Source organism: Crinia signifera, chromosome 2 (genome assembly GCF_055691185.1).
Source record: "Crinia signifera chromosome 2, ASM5569118v1, whole genome shotgun sequence".
In the NCBI taxonomy this organism is placed as follows: domain Eukaryota; kingdom Metazoa; phylum Chordata; class Amphibia; order Anura; family Myobatrachidae; genus Crinia; species Crinia signifera.
In genome coordinates, this window is record NC_139218.1 from 216,589,203 (window position 1) to 216,610,523 (window position 21,321).

The 21,321-nt window shown below is 43.3% G+C and overlaps 1 protein-coding gene across 1 annotated transcript in view; it reads right to left on the bottom strand.

Moving 5' to 3' along the window:
* KHDRBS1 (KH RNA binding domain containing, signal transduction associated 1) overlaps window positions 1–13,597 on the bottom strand; it is a 16,901-nt gene extending 3,304 nt beyond the window's left edge. The window contains exons 1-4 of the mRNA XM_083170776.1: window positions 13,354–13,597; window positions 1,193–1,320; window positions 919–1,035; window positions 126–296 (exon numbers count right to left, since the gene is read on the bottom strand). Of these exons, the coding sequence (XP_083026902.1) occupies window positions 126–296; window positions 919–1,035; window positions 1,193–1,320; window positions 13,354–13,447 (510 nt within the window). The 5' untranslated portion in view covers window positions 13,448–13,597. The remainder of the gene's footprint in view (window positions 1–125; window positions 297–918; window positions 1,036–1,192; window positions 1,321–13,353) is intronic.
* Between the last annotated feature and the right edge of the window lie 7,724 nt (window positions 13,598–21,321).

The window sequence follows — 21,321 nt, forward strand, 5'->3', positions numbered from 1 at the left end:
TTAACGTTTGGTAGTGCTTCCATGTACTTAAGTAGTCTTCTTGCTCGCTACTCTAATTATACAAGTCTTATTTACCACCTTGAAAATGCAAAAAATTTAAATACAGTTATATTAACGTAGCATTAACGTAGCATAAAATTTATACGCACTGGGACCAAAAACTTCTTGACTTCCTCCATAGCATGTGCCATTCGTGTATAAGCCTCACACGGTGGGCCAAAAACTTCAATGAAAACATGAAGATCCATGTTCAAATGGCTGTATTTTGGATCTCCCCCTTTCCGCAGCTCTTCTTCCTAAAAGATGACAATTTTTTTTATAAAACATGAGAAATGTCATTATTTCCACATTTTGTCATCGGGCAAGTTATCTTAAGGTTTCTTACCAGCTACAGGGATTGAATCTAGCCAGCACTTACAATACACACACACACAAGGGAATGGTGTCCTTCGCTTTCTTTTCCCTTACAAAACCAATTCCATTTATAAACACTACAGCCAAATCATAGACCTATTTGATCCATGTAACAAAATTGGCTCGCTAAATTTGACAGGTCTGGTTTTAGCAGTGGTAATTGCCAGTAATCATTTCAGATCTCAATTTAAACAATCAACCTTTGGTTATGCAGAATGTGAAAAACTTTTTGTAGACCTGGGGAACACTCCCAAGAATGTTCATAGATCAAGGGGTACCATCCACTGGCTGATGCATGTTGATAACATGCAGCCAAGAAGGTCTGACATTAAAATGTAGGCTAACCGTAATCAAACCATAGAAACCCAATGGCCATTTGTTATTTCCCTTCAGTTAAAATGCCTTTTTAGAAGTTAAACACAACAATACTGCAGAATTACAAATAAATGTTATAAACCTCCGCAAGTTCCCACTATATGCTGCTGGTAACACAGGGACACTTGCCTTTGCCTTGTCTCTCATGGATCCCTTCCCTAATACAGAAATTTTAGCTCCGGTTTCTTCCTGCAGCCTTTTGATTGTGTTCCCTTGTGGACCCAGGATCTTCCCAACAAAGTTAAACTGGAAATAAAAACAGGTTTTAAGCAAGCCAAAAATGACATTTTAATCAGCAAAAGCAGTTACAGTATATAGAAATCAAAGCTAACAGTTTTTAAAGTGTTAATCATTATGTGGGGCCATTGCTTGTACATTCAGCAAACACAGCATTGTTACTCACTTTAGGGTACAGTTTGACAGGAATCAAAATACGCTCCTTAAGTTTCATATTTTTGTGAGAAAACAAGTCCAAGTAAGTATCATCTTCATCCTTTTTGGGGTCACCTCCCTTCTTCAATCTTTCAATCTCTGCAATAGAAAGTAGTTTGTTTAAATCTCAAAACACTTTAACCACACCATAAAATGTACACACAATGGCTCATTAATAGTACTTTGATTACTCTATAGTGCTGCGAATAAACCACTCTAGGGAAGATTTATATTGTAAATTATGGAAAACCAATACGTTTGAATAATGCTGACCACACACACACACTTATACGATATGGGCCCCTTTCACCCAATTTTGTTGGATCGGGCTGAGAAATTCATGATGAAAATGTCCAAGTCGTATGTGCCTCACCACCAATCCAGAGATAGATCGTGCTGCACATAAGATCAGACACGGAAGAAGTTGCAGTAGATCGCAAAAGATGCATCTAATGCGATCCTAAGGACAAGCCAGACCCAATTCTCCTGTGAGCAGCCTGGCAGCTCCCCAGGAGGCTCACATACAATTTGTCACTTGATGCGCCATGTTTTACATGTGATAAATCACTTGCGATTTACCACATGTAAAACCGGGGAGCTGCAGCAGGCGGTGAGGAGCAGTGGGGTGGGGGTCAGGTGCTGAGCGCTGTGCTAGCGGGCCAGGAAGTGATCATATCATTGGGACCCCAGGATGGGCAGTGGCGGGTATTAGATTTTAAAAATAACTGGATATTCTCAGATTGGCTGAGAGCACTCCCAGCCAATCTGAGAAAGGCCAGTCATTTGACAGGTTATTTATAAAAAAAAAAAAAAAAAAAGACCCGCCACTGCTGTCCCGCTGATGAGGATATGATAAGCACCCGGCACTCTAGTGTATCGGTCAGCACTCATCAACTGTTGAACTGCTCCCCATTCAGGCTGCAGGCATATAGGGAGACCGGATGTGCTGAACGTCCGACCTGATGCGATGCGCTTGGGACCGCGCATCAGATGTCACACCCGATTATCGCCCCAAAACCGCATAGTGTATGAAGGCCTTTAGTATACGGTCTCATATGTGGTACAGCCGCCAGGGAGCCTGATGGGCAGTTGGCGAGGTATTGCTTGTGAGACTGCATGAGATAACTGTATGGGGCAAAAGTGCAAAAAAGAAAATACTTAAGCCCCGTACACAGTGAGATATTGGCTAATGACCAATTTAACTAGATGTACAAGTGATTTTGGCTAGATGCAATGGAGATTTTGACTAAGCAATAATAGTCTATGATCTAGTTAAAAATTGCCTTGCCTGCAGTCAATCTATGCTAGATAATATTGACTAAGCAGGAGAAGAAAAAAAAAAAAAAAAAAAAAAAAAAAACTGGGAGATTTTGATCATCTGGTCACAATCTCATTGTGTGTACAACCCTTAAGAACACAACTTCTGAATAGTAGATATTGGGACACCATATTACAGCAAATAAAGATGATAGAAGTTCCGAGGCCAGCAAATGTTGTGTATCTTGGCACAAAATAAAGCAGTAGACAGTTTTGTGCAACCACAAAACTGGAAAGACCAACAGCCCTCAGGAGATCCATAGAGCATCTAGTACCCATCAGTTAGCTAGAAAACCAATTAGAGCAAGAGCAAAACCTCACAGCATTGGTAGCAAGTGACTAACCAGCAAACTTAGGATGGACTATAGTATAAACAGGCTTTGTTAACTGCATATGAAGACAAAGTTTCCATGTTAATATTTTAGCAGCAGTGCTAGCCCAATAAAGACCCAAATCCATAACAGGCATATCAAATACTATTTAGTAGACTTGATTACAACAAACAGTAGTTTAAAAGTCAACATTACAAAATACAATTGTGTAAACCAAAATTTCAAGAGGCATTTAAAAACAAAAAAACAGACAAAAACAGACAACGTGGGGTTAGGTTGGTTGTAAACACATATATGGACTAGCCTAACTTTATGCCTAATTTAGAGTCTGGACAAGTAAGACATTGGAAATCTAAATTATCAGCATCAAAGAGTTAAAGCCACAAGCCACACAGATCAGGACTAAACAGTTACATAATTTTAATTCCTTCAGATTTAACCCCTTCATGACAGAGCCAGTTTGTGCCTTCATGACAGAGCCCTTTTTTTCAAATCTGACATGTCTCACTTAAGTGGGGATAACTTTTTTTGCTTTTACTTATCCCAGTGATTTTGAGATTGTTTTCTCGTGACACATTGTACTTCAAGTTAGTGGTAAATTTTCGTCGATACAGTCTGTGTTTTTTTGTGAAAAATACCAAAATATCGTGAAAAAATGGAAAATTTTGCAATTTGCAAAATGTTAAATTTTCTGCTTGTGAGACAAATAATCATACCACTCAAAATAGTTAATAACTAACATAGACCATATGTCTACTTTATGTTTCCATCATTATTTCAACTTCCTTTTAATTTTTTTGGACACTAGGAGGCTTACAATATGAATAGCAAATTCTCAAATTTTCATGAAAATTTCAAACACTGATTTTTTTAGGGACCAGTTCAGTTCTGATGTGACTTTGAGGGACTTGTATGTGAGACACCCCCATAAATGATGCCATTTCAAAAACTGCACCCCTCACAGTATTCAAAACAGCATTTTGGAAGTTTGTTAACCCTTTAGGTGTTTCACAGGAATTAAAACAAAGTGTAGGTGAAATTTCAAAATTTCTTTTTTTTTGCAGAGTTTCAATTTTAATACATTTTTCTAACGAATACAGTAGATTTTACTAGAGAAATGTGACTAAAAATTGATTCCCCCAATTCTTTTGTTTTCAAAAATATCCTATATGTGGCCCTAGTGTGCACGTTGACCAAACCACAGGCTTCATAATAGAAGGAGCACCTACTTGATTTTGGAGCCTCCTTTTTATGAGATTTTTTTTTAGGCACCATGTAGGTTTCTAGGCACCATAAGTGCTAAAAGTTAGGAACCTCCCCCACAAGTCACCCCATTTTGCAATCTACACCCCTCAGGGAATTCATCTAGGGGTATAGTGTACATTTCAAACCCCCAGGGGTTTCACCAATTTTGGTACAACTGGGATGTGAAAATGAAAAATTACATTTTTTTACACAAACATGCAGTTCTGGCTCAAAATTTTTCATTTTCACAAGGAATGAAGGAGACAAAGCACCCCAAAATCTGTGCCCCAATTTCTCCCGAGTACGGCAATGCCTCACATGTGACCAAAAAATACCAGTTGGGTGCATGGCAGGACTCAGAAGGGAAGGAGTGATTTTTGGATTTTGCAGCACAGATTTTGGTGGAATGAATGGTGGGTGCTATGTTGCACCAATACAGTGGAACCCCCCCACAAGTCACCCCATTTTGCAAAGTACACCCCTCAGGGAATTCATCTAGGGGTATAGTGTACATTTCAAACCCCCAGGGGTTTCACCAATTTTGGTACAACTGGGATGTGAAAATGGAAAATTACATTTTTTTACACAAACATGCAGTTCTGGCTCAAAATTTTTCATTTTCACAAGGAATGAAGGAGACAAAGCACCCCAAAATCTGTGCCCCAATTTCTCCCGAGTACGGCAATGCCTCACATGTGACCAAAAAATACCAGTTGGGTGCATGGCAGGACTCAGAAGGGAAGGAGTGATTTTTGGATTTTGCAGCAAAGATTTCGGTGGAATGAATGGTGGGTGCTATGTTGCATTAGCAAGACTCCCAAAGCACCAATACAGTGGAACCCCCCCACAAGTCACCCCATTTTGCAAAGTACACCCCTCAGGGAATTCATCTAGGGGTATAGTGTACATTTCAAACCCCCAGGGGTTTCACCAATTTTGGTACAACTGGGATGTGAAAATGGAAAATTACATTTTTTTACACAAACATGCAGTTCTGGCTCAAAATTTTTCATTTTCACAAGGAATGAAGGAGACAATGCACCCCAAAATCTGTGCCCCAATTTCTCCAGAGTACGGCAATGCCTCACATGTGACCAAAAAATACCAGTTGGGTGCATGGCAGGACTTAGAAGGGAAGGAGTGATTTTTAGATTTTGCAGCTCAGATTCTGGTGGTTTTTTGGTGGGTGCTATGTCGCATTAGCAAGACCCCCCAAGCACCAATACAGTGGAACCCCCCCACAAGTCACCCCATTTTGCAAAGTACACCCCTCAGGGAATTCATCTAGGGGTATAGTGTACATTTCAAACCCCCAGGGGTTTCACCAATTTTGGTACAACTGGGATGTGAAAATGGAAAATTACATTTTTTTACACAAACATGCAGTTCTGGCTCAAAATTTTTCATTTTCACAAGGAATGAAGGAGACAATGCACCCCAAAATCTGTGCCCCAATTTCTCCAGAGTACGGCAATGCCTCACATGTGACCAAAAAATACCAGTTGGGTGCATGGCAGGACTTAGAAGGGAAGGAGTGATTTTTAGATTTTGCAGCTCAGATTCTGGTGGTTTTTTGGTGGGTGCTATGTCGCATTAGCAAGACCCCCCAAGCACCAATACAGTGGAACCCCCCCACAAGTCACCCCATTTTGCAAAGTACACCCCTCAGGGAATTCATCTAGGGGTATAGTGTACATTTCAAACCCCCAGGGGTTTCACCAATTTTGGTACAACTGGGATGTGAAAATGGAAAATTACATTTTTTTACACAAACATGCAGTTCTGGCTCAAAATTTTTCATTTTCACAAGGAATGAAGGAGACAATGCACCCCAAAATCTGTGCCCCAATTTCTCCCGAGTACGGCAATGCCTCACATGTGACCAAAAAATACCAGTTGGGTGCATGGCAGGACTCAGAAGGGAAGGAGTGATTTTTGGATTTTGCAGCAAAGATTTTGGTGGAATGAATGGTGGGTGCTATGTTGCATTAGCAAGACTCCCAAAGCACCAATACAGTGGAACCCCCCCACAAGTCACCCCATTTTGCAAAGTACACCCCTCAGGGAATTCATCTAGGGGTATAGTGTACATTTCAAACCCCCAGGGGTTTCACCAATTTTGGTACAACTGGGATGTGAAAATGGAAAATTACATTTTTTTACACAAACATGCAGTTCTGGCTCAAAATTTTTCATTTTCACAAGGAATGAAGGAGACAATGCACCCCAAAATCTGTGCCCCAATTTCTCCAGAGTACGGCAATGCCTCACATGTGACCAAAAAATACCAGTTGGGTGCATGGCAGGACTTAGAAGGGAAGGAGTGATTTTTAGATTTTGCAGCTCAGATTCTGGTGGTTTTTTGGTGGGTGCTATGTCGCATTAGCAAGACCCCCCAAGCACCAATACAGTGGAACCCCCCCACAAGTCACCCCATTTTGCAAAGTACACCCCTCAGGGAATTCATCTAGGGGTATAGTGTACATTTCAAACCCCCAGGGGTTTCACCAATTTTGGTACAACTGGGATGTGAAAATGGAAAATTACATTTTTTTACACAAACATGCAGTTCTGGCTCAAAATTTTTCATTTTCACAAGGAATGAAGGAGACAAAGCACCCCAAAATCTGTGCCCCAATTTCTCCCGAGTACGGCAATGCCTCACATGTGACCAAAAAATACCAGTTGGGTGCATGGCAGGACTTAGAAGGGAAGGAGTGATTTTTGGATTTTGCAGCTCAGATTCTGGTGGAATTTTGGTGGGTGCTATGTCGCATTAGCAAGACCCCCCAAGCACCAATACAGTGGAACCCCCCCACAAGTGACCCCATTTTGCAAACTACACCCCTCAGGGAATTCATCTAGGGGTATAGTGTACATTTCAAACCCCCAGGGGTTTCACCAATTTTGGTATAACTGGGATGTGAAAATGGAAAATTACATTTTTTTACACAAACATGCAGTTCTGGCTCAAAATTTATCATTTTCACAAGGAATGAAGGAGACAAAGCACCCCAAAATCTGTGCCCCAATTTCTCCCGAGTACGGCAATGCCTCACATGTGACCAAAAAATACCAGTTGGGTGCATGGCAGGACTCAGAAGGGAAGGAGTGATTTTTGGATTTTGGAGCACAGATTTTGGTGGAATGAATGGTGGGTGCTATGTTGCATTACCAATACAGTGGAACCCCCCCACAAGTCACCCCATTTTGCAAACTACACCCCTCAGGGAATTCATCTAGGGGTATAGTGTACATTTCAAACCCCCAGGGGTTTCACCAATTTTGGTACAACTGGGATGTGAAAATGGAAAATTACATTTTTTTACACAAAAATGTACTTCTGGCTCAAAATTTTTCATTTTCACAAGGAATGAAGGAGACAAAGCACCCCAAAATCTGTGCCCCCATTTCTCCAGAGTACGGCAATGCCTCACATGTGACCAAAAAATACCAGTTGGGTGCATGGCAGGACTCAGAAGGGAAGGAGTGATTTTTGGATTTTGCAGCAAAGATTTTGGTGGAATGAATGGTGGGTGCTATGTTGCATTACCAATACAGTGGAACCCCCCCACAAGTCACCCCATTTTGCAAACTACACCCCTCAGGGAATTCATCTAGGGGTATAGTGTACATTTCAAACCCCCAGGGGTTTCATCAATTTTGGTACAACTGGGCAGTGAAAATGAAAAAAATACATTTTTTTACACAAAAATGTACTTCTGGCTCAAAATTTTTCATTTTCACAAGGAATGAAGGAGACAAAGCACCCCAAAATCTGTGCCCCCATTTCTCCAGAGTACGGCAATGCCTCACATGTGACCAAAAAATACCAGTTGGGTGCATGGCAGGACTCAGAAGGGAAGGAGTGATTTTTGGATTTTGCAGCTCAGATTCTGGTGGAATGAATGGTGGGTGCTATGTGGCATTAGCAAGACCCCCGAAGCACGGTGAAATGATGAACCTAATAATCCATAGATGTGTGGTATATTTTAAAGCACTCCTTTATACATAGGCCGGGTTTGTCGGGGCAAGTTTCACAGTGGAAAATAGTTTCCTTTCTTATTCCCTTTTTATAACAAACTTTGCACCTTTTTTGTGTCCTGCCCTTTCTTGCAGTGGAGGGGATTTCGTTGGGAAAATGCTGCCCTGGTACAATACGGGGGCCAGTACTAGAAGTACTGGGGCCCTCTGCCTGCTGATTCCCAAATGTTAGGCTCTTTATGACTTCCTCTTGAAAGTGCATAAATGTCCCCCTCTGGCCGGTAGAACGGAATAGCACGTAAGCGTTATACAGTGCCATCTGGATGATATACACGGCCAGCTTCTTGTACCAGATATTTGTTTTCCGCAGGGCACTGTACGGCTTTAGTACCTGATCTGAAAGATCCACTCCGCCCATGTACTTATTGTAATCTAGGATACAATTTGGTTTGGAGGTGTGGGTACTGGTACCTCGTACAGGGATGGAGGTGGTACTGTCTCCATGAATTGTTGTCAGTATAAGGACATCCCTCTTGTCCTTATATTTGACCAACAACATATTTTCGGTGCATATTCCCCTGCTTTCACCCCTTCTCATTACTTGGGCAATGTGCGTTTTGGGGAGGCCTCTTTGGTTCTTGCGCACAGTACCGCAAGCTGCTGTACCTCTTGAACCAAGGGCCTTAAACAGGGGGATGCTGGTGTAAAAGTTATCCACATAGAGGTGATAACCCTTATCCAGGAAGGGGTGCATTAAATCCCAGACAATTTTTCCACTAACACCTACGAGGGAGGGGGGGCATTCTGGTGGTTCAATTCTTGAATCCTTCCCTTCATATACCCTAAACTTGTGGGTGTACCCTGTGGTGCTTTCACACAGCTTATACATTTTTATGCCATACCTTGCCCTCTTACTGGGAAGGTACTGGCGGAATTTAACCCTTCCTTTAAAATGTATAAGGGACTCGTCGATACTAATACATTTATCAGGGATGTATAGCTCTGCAAATTTGGCACTGAAATGATCAATGACCGGCCTGACTTTGAATAGCCTGTCAAAGGTGGGATCATCTCTGGGTGGGCACTGTGCATTATCGGTGTAATGTATAAATTTATGGATTGCCTCAAAACGAGCCCGGGGCATGGCCATACGGTGAAATGGGGTGCTGTACAGAACATCTGTACTCCAATATTGCCTAATTTGTGGCTTTTTTACTATGCCCATATGTAACACCAGACCCCAAAACGTCATCATCTCTACTGCATCTACAGGGGTCCACCTAGCAAATGATGACGTGGGGTTTTGAGCAATAAACTGCTGGGCATATAAATTAGTTTGGTCCACCATTAAATTTATAAAATCATCAGAGAAAAATAATTTGAAAAAGTCAATTTCTCTGAGACCTGTTGAATCAAATTGGATTCCTGGGATGGCCAAAAACTCAGGAACCTGGGGCTCAAAATTGTCTGGTGGTGGGGTCCATACGAGATCAATTATTGGGGGGGGGGTCTCAGCTGCTCTACGGGGGCGTCTTTGAGGGGGTCCCTCATCATCAGAGGAGGAAGAGGAGCTTAAGACAAATCCTTCAAATTCCCCGCTTGCCTCACTGGCTGTGTCAGAGTCAGATGCAAGCATGGCATATGCCTCCTCCACCGAATACATTCTCCTGGATGACTGGGACGACATTTGGGATGACATTTGGGATGCCATTTATATTTTTGTGTTACTGGTAGTGAAATGTTTCAACACGTGTATAGTGTAGGGGGGGGTACAAACTTTATTTCAACCCAGGGGGTATGTAGTGTGTATTGTGTATGTAGTGCAGAAAAAAAAAATACAAAAAAAAAAAAATTGAAGGGTTCAAAAAAAAAAAAATGGAAGGGGTTAAAAAAAAAAAAAATGGAAGGGGTTAAAAAAAAAAAAAAAGGTCCTGCGCCAAAAATTGAGCACAGATGTTGGTCAGTAACGTCCGTCACTGAACAGCGCTCAAAGGCAACAGGAATTTGATCAAAAAAAAAAAAAAATAGATCAACCCTATGCCGAAAAAGCTGATCAGTGATGTACGTCACTGATCAGTGCACAGTGGCCACAGGACACACACAAAATCACAGTGTGTGTAAAAAAAAAATGTAAAAAAGACCCCACAGCACTCACAAAAAATAAAAAAAGGTGATCAGTGATGCGACACTGATTACCAGTGAGGGGCAGCAGGTGCACAACCTTTGGTGGTACTGACAGGTATATATAAAAAAAAAAAACCTCTGTACCCCCAAAAAGTTGCTGATCACCTCAGATATAGTGATCAGCACAAAAAGGCGGGGGCAGCCGACACAAAATTTAGCACTCTATCACTATCTCTCTCTATCTCTCACTATCTATCACTCTATGACACTGCAGCAGTTATATAAAAAATATATAGCACAATCTGTCACTATCTCTCTATCTCTCTCTCTCTATCTCTCTCTATCTATCTATAGCTCTATCACACTGCAGCAGCACAAAATATAGCACTAGGCCTCTCTATCTCTCTCTATCTCTCTCTATCTCTTTCAGTTATATAAAAAATATATAGCACAATCTGTCACTATCTCTCTCTCTATCTCTCTCTCTCTATCTCTCTCTATCACACTGCAGCAGCACAAAATATAGCACTAGGCCTCTCTATCTCTCTCTATCTCTCTCTATCTCTTTCAGTTATATAAAAAATATATAGCACAATCTGTCACTATCTCTCTCTCTATCTCTCTCTCTCTATCTCTCTCTATCTCTCTATCTATAGCTCTATCACACTGCAGCAGCACAAAATATAGCACTAGGCCTCTCTATCTCTCTCTATCTCTCTCTCTCTAACTCTCTCTAACTATCTATCTAATAAATCGCAGCAGCACAAGATGCAGCACAAGATGCAGCACAGGATGTCACAAAATGTCACAATATCAATGATCAATGATCAGGTAAGGGTTCTGGTCAGTATAGGCGGCAGGTGGGGCACGGTGACCGCACTGCACGCTTTTCCAGACCGGAATGGCGTCTGCAGTGCAGTCACCGTTAGTTTAAACCCCCCTCCACGGCTGTGATTGGTCCGTCGGTCCGACGGACCAATCACGGCCTTTGGGGGCGGGCGGGGTGAGGTGGGGTGACACCAGTGTCACCCTTACACCCCGCGGTGATTGGTGCTGTACTTTACAGCACCAATCACCTCCGATCCCGTGTCACCGGCGAACGTTATTCGCCGGTGACACAGGAAAACGCTGTGAATGGCTGTTCACACTGAACAGCCAATCACAGCGATCGGCGACGGGGGGGCGGCATCGCCGCCCCCCCTGGGCATGCACGGACATGTCTGCTGTCAGGGACAGCAGACATCGTCCCTCTGTCACTGCGTCGACGCAGTGACAGTTTTAAGCCATGACGTATATATACGTCAACGGTCGGGAAGTACTTCCCGGCCATGACGTATATATACGTCAATTGTCGTGAAGGGGTTAAAGAGCACTGACAGTCTGAGGTATCACCTCCACTGCTATTATATTCTAATATATTCTAATATATTCAGGGTTATGCGGGGTACACACCAGGATGACCCGCTCACGATGCAAGCGGGTCGTCTGTTTCTTCCGACCCGCTGTGCACCGTGAGCCGGTCAGATCCGATGGCGACCGCACCCAGGAGTATGGTTGTTATTCAGATCCTACCTGCTGCAGGTAGGATCTGAATAACGACCGACCCGCGGGACATCGCATCGGATCGGTCCACACCAGGACAGAAAAGGGCCCAATCAGCACATAATCTACATCCAATCGGTCAGAATTGGATCTAGATTGATGGGATCGGACCCTTGTCACCCTGGTGTATACCCAGCATTAGATTCAAAGTGTAATACAAGCACCCCAAGATGTATTAAATTGGCTTGCTTAGGGGTATATAACATATGCACATAAGAATGGTTAAAACATAACTTGCCTAAGTGTGAACAACTTAACACAGGAGACCTTAAGCAAGGCCACACATGCTCCCAGTTCTCAGACAAAGAACAGTTGGTAGCAGAGGGAGGGGGAATCACCAAGGGGCCTCCACCAGCTTCTCACATACACACACAGCACAAAAGGTTTCTTGTGTGCAGAGCAGTTGCATTTAGATCAACATTTAAATGTTTAGAGAAGACTACAGGAGACTATTTACATAGTACACAACACCTTCACATACAAAGTAAAAAAAATAAAAAATACATTGATAAAATTGATACACCGATTTCAACCAGACTTTTATTGATTAATTATCATTCAATTTACATAGCACAGCCCAAGCATCCCGAAACACACTTACAAACGGCTTTTAGCTACTTTTGACCTACAAGCATATTCAATAGAAAAATGCACTAAAAACTATTGTTCTAGGATTTTAGAACTGGTTTAGATCCCATAAGCTGCCAAGATGAACATACATTTAATGGTTACCATGCAGAAACTTCTATCAAATCTACTTTTGGCTGGACAAGGATAACTTCTATAATCATATCAACAATTGATGCATTGATTGGGGACATTTCCACTTTGACTGCTTGGATTCAAAGCCCCTTCTGTGCGCATCCCTTTTCCCCACTACACCACATGGTCGAGGGAGAAGGGGGTTTTCTAATAGTCCGCAAATTCATCCGGCTCCCTACAGACATAAGAGCCATACAAGGAAGACAGAGCCTGCACATGGAGAACCAAAAGGGACAGCTCTTTAGCGGCCGTGATGCAGGAATACTGGTCACATGTCTTTAAATGGGAGAGGACGGTCTAGAAAAGATAAGCGCTGGGAACCGGCAGCACCCGTGCGAGTTATTAAACATCGATTGGCGGGAGCAGAGATACAGGGGGCGACGGGAAGACACCCCCAGGGCCGGCACAGAACCGATCCTCTAAAGAATCCCCCTGCCCCGTATGCACCGCCTGGCAGGAAAACTGCGGCTGAACCGGGGTGGAAGGGGAGCACGTCCGGTTTATACTCAGGCTTCTATTGTAGAATAGGATACCCTTGCGCCGCCATTACCCGCGGCCCAGCGCCACACACGCGGATCCCGCCCATCCCCCTCCCCTTAGTGTCCGAGCCCTGCACGCATCGCGGCGAGTCCCTCCCGGGGCCACCCAATTACCCACTCGGCTCGTAAGCACCGCTTGCCAGCGCCCCGGACACCATTTTAACCCATCATATCGCTTCCTCCCGAGCTCATCGTGGGCCTCGGCGCCCCCCTCATGCGTGTCTTACCGCTAGCCAGCAGGCTCATGGCGTGGGTGAATGACGGGTCCAGGCTGTCCTTCTCCGCCATCAGCTCGGGTAGGTATTTCGTTTCGGACTCCATGATGAAGATGCTGCGCCTGCCCGCCAAGGACTAGTATCACCCGAATCCGACTGTGTGTTCTTCTGCCCGGCCCTGCGACGACTTCTCAACAGATAAAGGCAACGAGTGAGCTCCGCCCAGCAGCAGGAGGTGGTGGTGGGGGGGGGGGAGAGGAGAGATGTGAGAAGAATGTATACGCCCGCTCCACAGACAAAGAGCCCAGCGTTTCCTGTCTCCACCACCTGCGCCATCTTGGGAGAGATATTTCAGCTGCTGCCAGAGATTTGTTAGGCTTTCACCCCGCCCCCTTCTACACAAACTTGCAGACCCTGTGTGAGCCACGAGGTTACACTCTAGCAATAGGACCAGTGGAGGAGGTGCGCACATGCCCACCTATAACTGAAATGGGGGATGCTGGAAACTGCGTATTCTAGCTACTCCGCCGCGTGTCTCCGGCATTTTTTTTTTAACTGTGTATCGATCACCCCAGGAAACACGCCTCACAATAACAATTGAGACTGATTTTGAGTGCTTACACGAACTCGGAGCCTAATCTAAATGTGCATACACACGAAACGATGCCAGAAACGTTCCAACATCGTTCACGAGTCTATTAACCCCTTCATTTTTTTTTTTTTAGGAAGCGCTTCCCACTGGGCGAGTTATTTCTGTGGAGCACTCCCTAAAAAAACCCCCACCACTGCAATGCCAGGTCTGGCAGCACCGCTGAACAGTCTATTAGCCTCTGCCCGGCCCTGCCCCCGGGAACCCGGCTTTGCGCGCCGTGACGTTACAAGGTCACACTGCCCACAGCTGGGGGAAGGAGGCAGGAGCCTGGCAGCCGCTGAAGCTGTGTGCTGCGCTGCCTGGCGGGAGGGAGTGCAGGCAGTGGCACTGCCAAGAATTTACCGGGTTTGCCAGTCTGCGCACTAGAGCATACCCTCCAACATCTGATGGGCCAAAATCGGTACAGATGCAGAAAGGGGCGTGGCCAAAATGAAAGTGGGGGCGTGGCCACCCACTTTCCGGACATTTAAAAAAAAAAGTTAGCACTTACAAATTTTTATTATATATATATATTATATTATGTTCCTGCTCTGCACAGTGGGACTCACCCGGGGTTGGCTGTGGCTTCCAGAGACCCACGTGTATAGGAGGTGGTTGGGAGGAGGACTGAGCTAATGTGCCTGGCAGGCACAGTAAGGTGGGAACTGGAAATGGCTTCCTGTGTCGGACTGTGTGTGCAGTGGCAGAGCGTCGGCGATGTCATGACGCCGTACATGTTGGGGGAGACGCACTGATTCCCGTTCAGTTTCATGGGGTAGAGATGAGCTGAGCACATGGAGCGGCTACACAGCCCAGCGCCCGGCAGGAAAGGAAGAAGATAGATTCGGATAGATCCGTCCCCCTGATGTCAGCCACGTCAAGTCTGCCCACCAAGCTGCATGATGGGAGCTGTAGTTTGCAGAAACACAGCATCAACACTGCTACTGTGTAACCCGTGCTGGGTCAGCCCTGTTTGTGCTTGAATATGCGTGCGCCGGGTCAAATGTGCCAGCGCGTCGATGTCTCCTTGGGAACGGGTGCTGACTCTGGACACAGCCTGAAGAAAGTTTAAAAAAACGGTACATTCGGTACAATTGTTGTTTGCCGGTACAGACCGTTAAAAAACGGTACTGTACCGGCATATTCGGTACAGTTGGAGGGTATGCTAGAGCATAACCCGGAAAATTCTCAGGAGTGCGACTGAAGGGGTTAAATCGTTCATTGTGCGTACACACAGAAGGATTTGATACATTTTATAAAAGATTGGTCATCGATTACAATGCACTGAACAATTTGAACGATTGGTTGTTCCCATTGATCAGGAACACCCACATTTTCCTTCAAATCGTTCCCGTATGTACCCACCTTAAGGAGCGTAGTATCGGGTGATCACATAGACCTTCACAATGAACAAATAAGATTATATATGTCAAATAAAGTGGTTTCCAAACAATAAACCCGATCAGAGACCATTCTTGCAGTTTAGATGATAAGAATTTGAGTACACCTTTTCACTGCAGCCTCCCAAGCCACCGCAAACTAAATATACATAAAAAGTTACACATTTGCTCTGCCTCTGGAAAAGCCTAAAAAATACAAATTGTTATGGTTCAGTAACCCAACCAACAAAATACATCTGTGATTCCAGAAAAAAAAGTCCACAAAGTAAGTGTTCCAGATGCTTGTAGATTAATCCAATTGTGCTACACCAAACATTAGGTGCTTTAGATACTCTTACTTTATATTAGTGAAGCCAATCCTGAAGCAATTTTTTCATTCTTGGATTGAAAAATGCTCAATCCCAGGATTCCCAGGATTGAGCCCCCCTCCTCCTCCAGAATCCAGCCACCAAACAGTTTTACTTATGCACACCCATACATCAGCAAGTAATTGTGACAATTTTCAGATATGGAGATGATTGCCACAATTAATTTTAGATGTGTGGGCTCCCCCTTTTGGCAATCCCAATCAAAATCGCCAATCGATTGCTTAATCAGATTTTTAAACATGCTTAATAATCTGGTATTATCTGCGGATCTTTTTTATATGTGTGGGCATTCCCAATTCGTCTTCTTCATCTATTTACATTATGAACAGCTGAAATGACAATCGATTGCGGCAATTTACAGATATGAAGATGCAATCTTTACATGAAAAAATCTGCCGATCACTAAAATAAATCTGTAATGTGTGGGCAAAGTCAGATAGATTGTAAAATCCATTTATCTGGGCAAAAAAATCCCTGTATCTGGTAATCCATAAATTGTGGTTGCTGATGTATGGGGCCCATTACTTTACTGGCAGCAGCATAGTCCGGATCAGTCAGGAGAGGTGCGGTATGGTAGCGGCGGGCTGCACTGCATGACCTCAGGCATCACTTCATGGTGTGCACACCCGGGGTCAGGCGGAGCCGGGCAGCATCAGATTTGCGCATGCGAAGGCTAATCCCAGAATTGGAACTTCAATCGCAGATTCAAGTCCTGGAGATTTTGGACCCAAATCCCGGGATTGGTCAGCATACTTCATAACCCTTTTACGCTAAGCTTTTGCCCAGGGTTATAGCCAGGTTGACCTGGGACACAGTGTAAAAGGGTTAAACATTTTTTTTACCTGTGTCCTGTGCCCTTGGAATGGTACCCAAGTAAATTGCAGGGTTTATCCAGTAAAAGGCCAAGATTAAGATGCGTTAAAACGGATAACCTGGGTTGCCCAACTCGGGTTTCGTTTACAGCAAAGAGTGCAGTGTGAACCATACCAACCCAGGTATAATTCTGGTTGGCATTGTGCCATGAAAGGGGTCTTACCCAGTTAGTAATCTAATGGATGCTATGAAGATATTTGGCCAAGCAATCTTGAACTGTATAGGTCCATACACACTGGGTGACTATGCCCAGCATGTATGGACAGCGATGATCGCTATCATTGCTGGGGGGAAAGCCGCTCACACTTAGTGACTTTCCCCCTGCCCGGCGTTGTCAGCGGGGAGAGGAAGGCTTTGCATAGCACAGTGCTATGCAAAGCCAACCTCAAAGCCACTCATCTGCTGGTATTACGGCATACACACTGGGCGGCTTTGAGCTGAAAGCCGCTCAAACATGCTGCTTTCAGCACAGTCACCCAGTGTGTATGGGCCTTTAGTGTGTAAAAAAAAAAAGCCTGAATGAGCTTTGAAGGTACCTTTATTATTAGCAACCCCTCAGCTACAATTCTGATCAATATTTGCTGAACACCCTCATTCAAGGTAACAAAACGTTATATTTTGGACTTCACTAAAGATCATATTGCTTATTAACCAATATCTCTGGTATTTGCATTGATCCGGGGGTTATTCCAGTTGTGCAGACATACGGTGCGAGTGGGCACGGCGAACTACATGTTCACCGTCCCGCTCACATACCTCCCAACATGACTCCAGGAGGGACACATTGCTCTGCTCCTGCACTTCCCTCTTAATTTATAATTGCCTTCACCTGTGTTGAAGCACATTTCTTAGCAATTTACCTGTTCCACACAGATGAGGGTAATCATATATTAAGCGTAAAGTCCAGGAGCAGAGCATTGTGACCCTCCTGGAGAGGGTCATGTTGGGAGGTATGCGCTCACACCTAGCAGTGCGGACGTGGGGTCCCCATTAAAACGCTGGGCTTTCCCATGCAATGGCCCGGTAATGTGGGGGCGGGCAGCGGACGTCAGCTGGGTGCTCGCAGATCAGAGACACCATAGAGGTGACCATCAAATGATTTCTCCCCCGCACTCAAGGCTGTGAAGGGATGATTATGCAGTGTGGAAAGGGGGGGGGGGGTTCATTATTAATACTAAAGTTTGTTTAATGAAGGATCTACATGCATCAAGTCACAACAATGCAATAGGAATAAATCGGACATTATCTAATCACAAAAGGCAAAAGTTAGGTGCCCACAGACAGAACAATGCTGTCAATGATCCGATCTTATTATTTCCATTGAACTCCTGAATACTCCTAGATAAATTATAATGTGCATAAACATGGAACGATTGTACAAACAATCCAAGGTTATAGGTTGTTCATGACTACAAATCGTTAAAGATATATCGTTTGGTACCAAAAAAACTCACAATTCATCTTAAAGACTTGGGGAAAATGGAGGAGGGGAGTGGACAGGCAAAGTGACACAAATCTTTTTTTGTCCATGACATCATTCATCGTGCCTACCCACGAAATGATGTGTGCCAAATCATGTAAGACAGGTTGCATGTAGAAGGAATCGGCAACCAAGACCAACGATCCACTGGTGCACGCACTGTATCATTATCATGCCCACACATGGATAGTTTAAAAACAATATGTTGTTCCATTCAGTCTAAAACTTCTAAATCGTTTAAAATAGATTTCCATGTGGGCACCTCAACAGTTGCAGATCTAGTGGTTGCAGGTAGAGTGGATCAACCTGGGCTAGAAAACTCCACAAGATTAGTGATCCTGGGCCAAAGGTAATAGGGTATGAGAATCAGCGTTTTCCCCTTTTTTTTTTTTAAAGTGGCAATGAATTACATGGCAAAATCAACCTGGTTTTGCAGTTTACATGATTGCCACTTTAAAAAAAAAAAATGGAAAAAAAAATCCCCAAATCTCTCACTTTCTGATTCTCACACCCTATTACATTTGTCCTCCAGTATTAGTTAATCATGCCATGACAGACAGTGGACTTTCACTTTATGAAAGGAAGCAGAGGAGTTCTTCAGGTGCTCAATATATACTCCATGTGGACAGCTGGGATGCAGTCACTTTCCCGGTGGTCGGAATCCCGGAAGTCAAAATCCCGACCCCGGAATCCTGACCGCCGAAATCCAGGAACTTTGTCCCTCTGTGGGTGTCCACAATACCCATAGAGGGAGAATAAATTAGTGTGCCGAGCGTAGCGAGGTACCGGGCCCACAGCGCGGCAAGCCCGCAGGGGGGGGTGGGGGTCCATGTCCCCCCCTTGTCGGAATTTCTGACCACCGGGATTCCATACCAATTCTGGACAGTTATGTATTATATAAAGCAGTTATATAGTTTCACCAAAAATGCAAAAAAGACCCCTGACAATCGCAATTTCTCCAACGAGTAGCCAAGGTGCCAGAGTAGATGCCAAGGAGTAAAAAGAAAATAGGTGGGCTGCGCTACAATAATGACCTTTATATTTTCAAAGAAAACAAAATCTAAAACATTAACAAAAAGAAACACACAATTTACATATATAACAGTAAATGCTGGGCCGTATAGTTATAAAAATAATATTAATACAATTAAAATCGCTGCACCTTAAAATGAATACTCTTATTTGGAAATGTATGATCACTGTAGCCAATAGGGGTTTATGGTCTTCTTGATAAATCCAATATGTTAGAAGGATTAGTAGATGTTCCAAAAACAGAATAAATTCCGGATTATGAGATTATTAGAATAGACAGTTCTGTTATTTCAAATTAGTGCATGAAGTAATGAGGCATTGTTATCCTGATGTTAATAGAGGTTAGCATTTATCATGCACAATACTGGCATTAGAACTTTGAACAGTCAATTTCAGAGAATGAGGAAGAAGGTGGAGAAACGCACCAGTTTGGTACCAGGACTCTTTTTTTTTTTTTTTATTCATCTTTATTGACCATTTCATATAAAATGACACAGTACTTATACATACAAAGATGACATATCACATACCTAACATACATACATACATACATACATATATACATGTACATTGAAGCAGCAGCCAATTTACTATTGTGGACTTACCGACTTTTCAACTTTCCGTTCTGAACATTATCCACCATGGTACCACAAATTCTTATCGATTCCCTCTGTTATAGATATACTGGGGGGGATGGGCTACACCTCATACCAGTTAAGTGCTAGTTGAGTGTTACATTGACATTATTATTATTATAATTATTTATATTCGTGTAGAAAAGGAGCTCAGGACTACAACTAGACCAATACTTCTTTAAACGTGTCAGAAAAAAAAGTTTTGTGAATCCAAATCTAGGTGAATATTGTGTATATAAGATATCTCTTCTTTCTTATTACGATTCAGTGATTAATCTTCTTTAGAAGGTGTAGAACGACTACAGTATTTCTACACTGTGAATTTCACACAGGGTTAAATAACACATATCTACAAAAATAAATAAAAAAATAAGACACAAAAAAATACTAATGGGAAACAACTTATTCTATAGTACCAATTCATAAATATTAGATCCTAAAATACATATACAGCTTTAATGTGCTATGGTGCATTGTTATATTTTGAGTAGTACCATTTCCGCCATATCCCATAGAATTTGGTAATTGATTTCCTTGATAGGAACATGTTCTTCTCGTGCTCCATGGTGCTGTTTACCAGGCTAAACCAGTCTTGGATTCTCGGACCGCTTTGGGCCATCCATGAACGGGCAATCAGCACTTTAGCTATTGCACAAAGATTAATTGCAAGCTGTCTGAGCTCTAGAGTCGTTGTATTAGTGGGCCAGACCCCCATAATGAGCGCTAAGGGTTGTATGCAATGACTTGGAATCCCCAGGTTGGTCAATATTTTCCCTATTTCTAACCAGTATAATTGCAATTTTCGACAATCCCATACAAGATGCCAAAAGTTGCACCCCCTGTTCTTACATTTTGGGCATCTATCACAAGTATTTTGGGAGAATTTGCACATCCTTTCAGGTGTTAGATATGTTCTATATAAGATATTTAATTGTATCTGTTGAATTCTAGCAGAGCTGGTAGCCTGCCTGGGAGCCAACAATGCTAGCCTCCAGTTTATGACATTAAGTTTGGGTATATCATTAGTCCATTTCAGGATTAAGCCACCCAGGCCTTCGCTTTGAGTATTTTCTAACAAATATTTATAGCAGTTTGATAACCGTTTATTACAACTCAATTTTTTAATGAATTTTTTGATCGGGGTCTCATTTATACTAATAGGTTTGTCCCTGTTATTTTGAACTATTGCACTCCTCAATTGCAGATATCTATAGAACATCTTTTTTAGGGAGATCAAATTCGCTCTGTAGTTGGGAGAAGGATTTAAGAGTGTTATTTACAAATATCTGTCCAACAGAGTGAATCCCATATTGCCCCCATATCTTGCCCCCCTGTAGGGGCGTAACAAGACCTTTGTGGGCCCCATAGCAAAAATTAAAAAAGGCCCCCTCCCTCAGCAGCCTGCCACAATGGGGGGGGGGGGGGTGGGGGTTATTGGTGGTGTTGGGGTCAACATAGCAAAGGGGAAGGAGTAAGACAGTGGGTATTGCACAATGGGGATATGACATTAGGCATAAGCACTAGACACTAGGGACAGGACAATAGAGACAGGACAGACCAT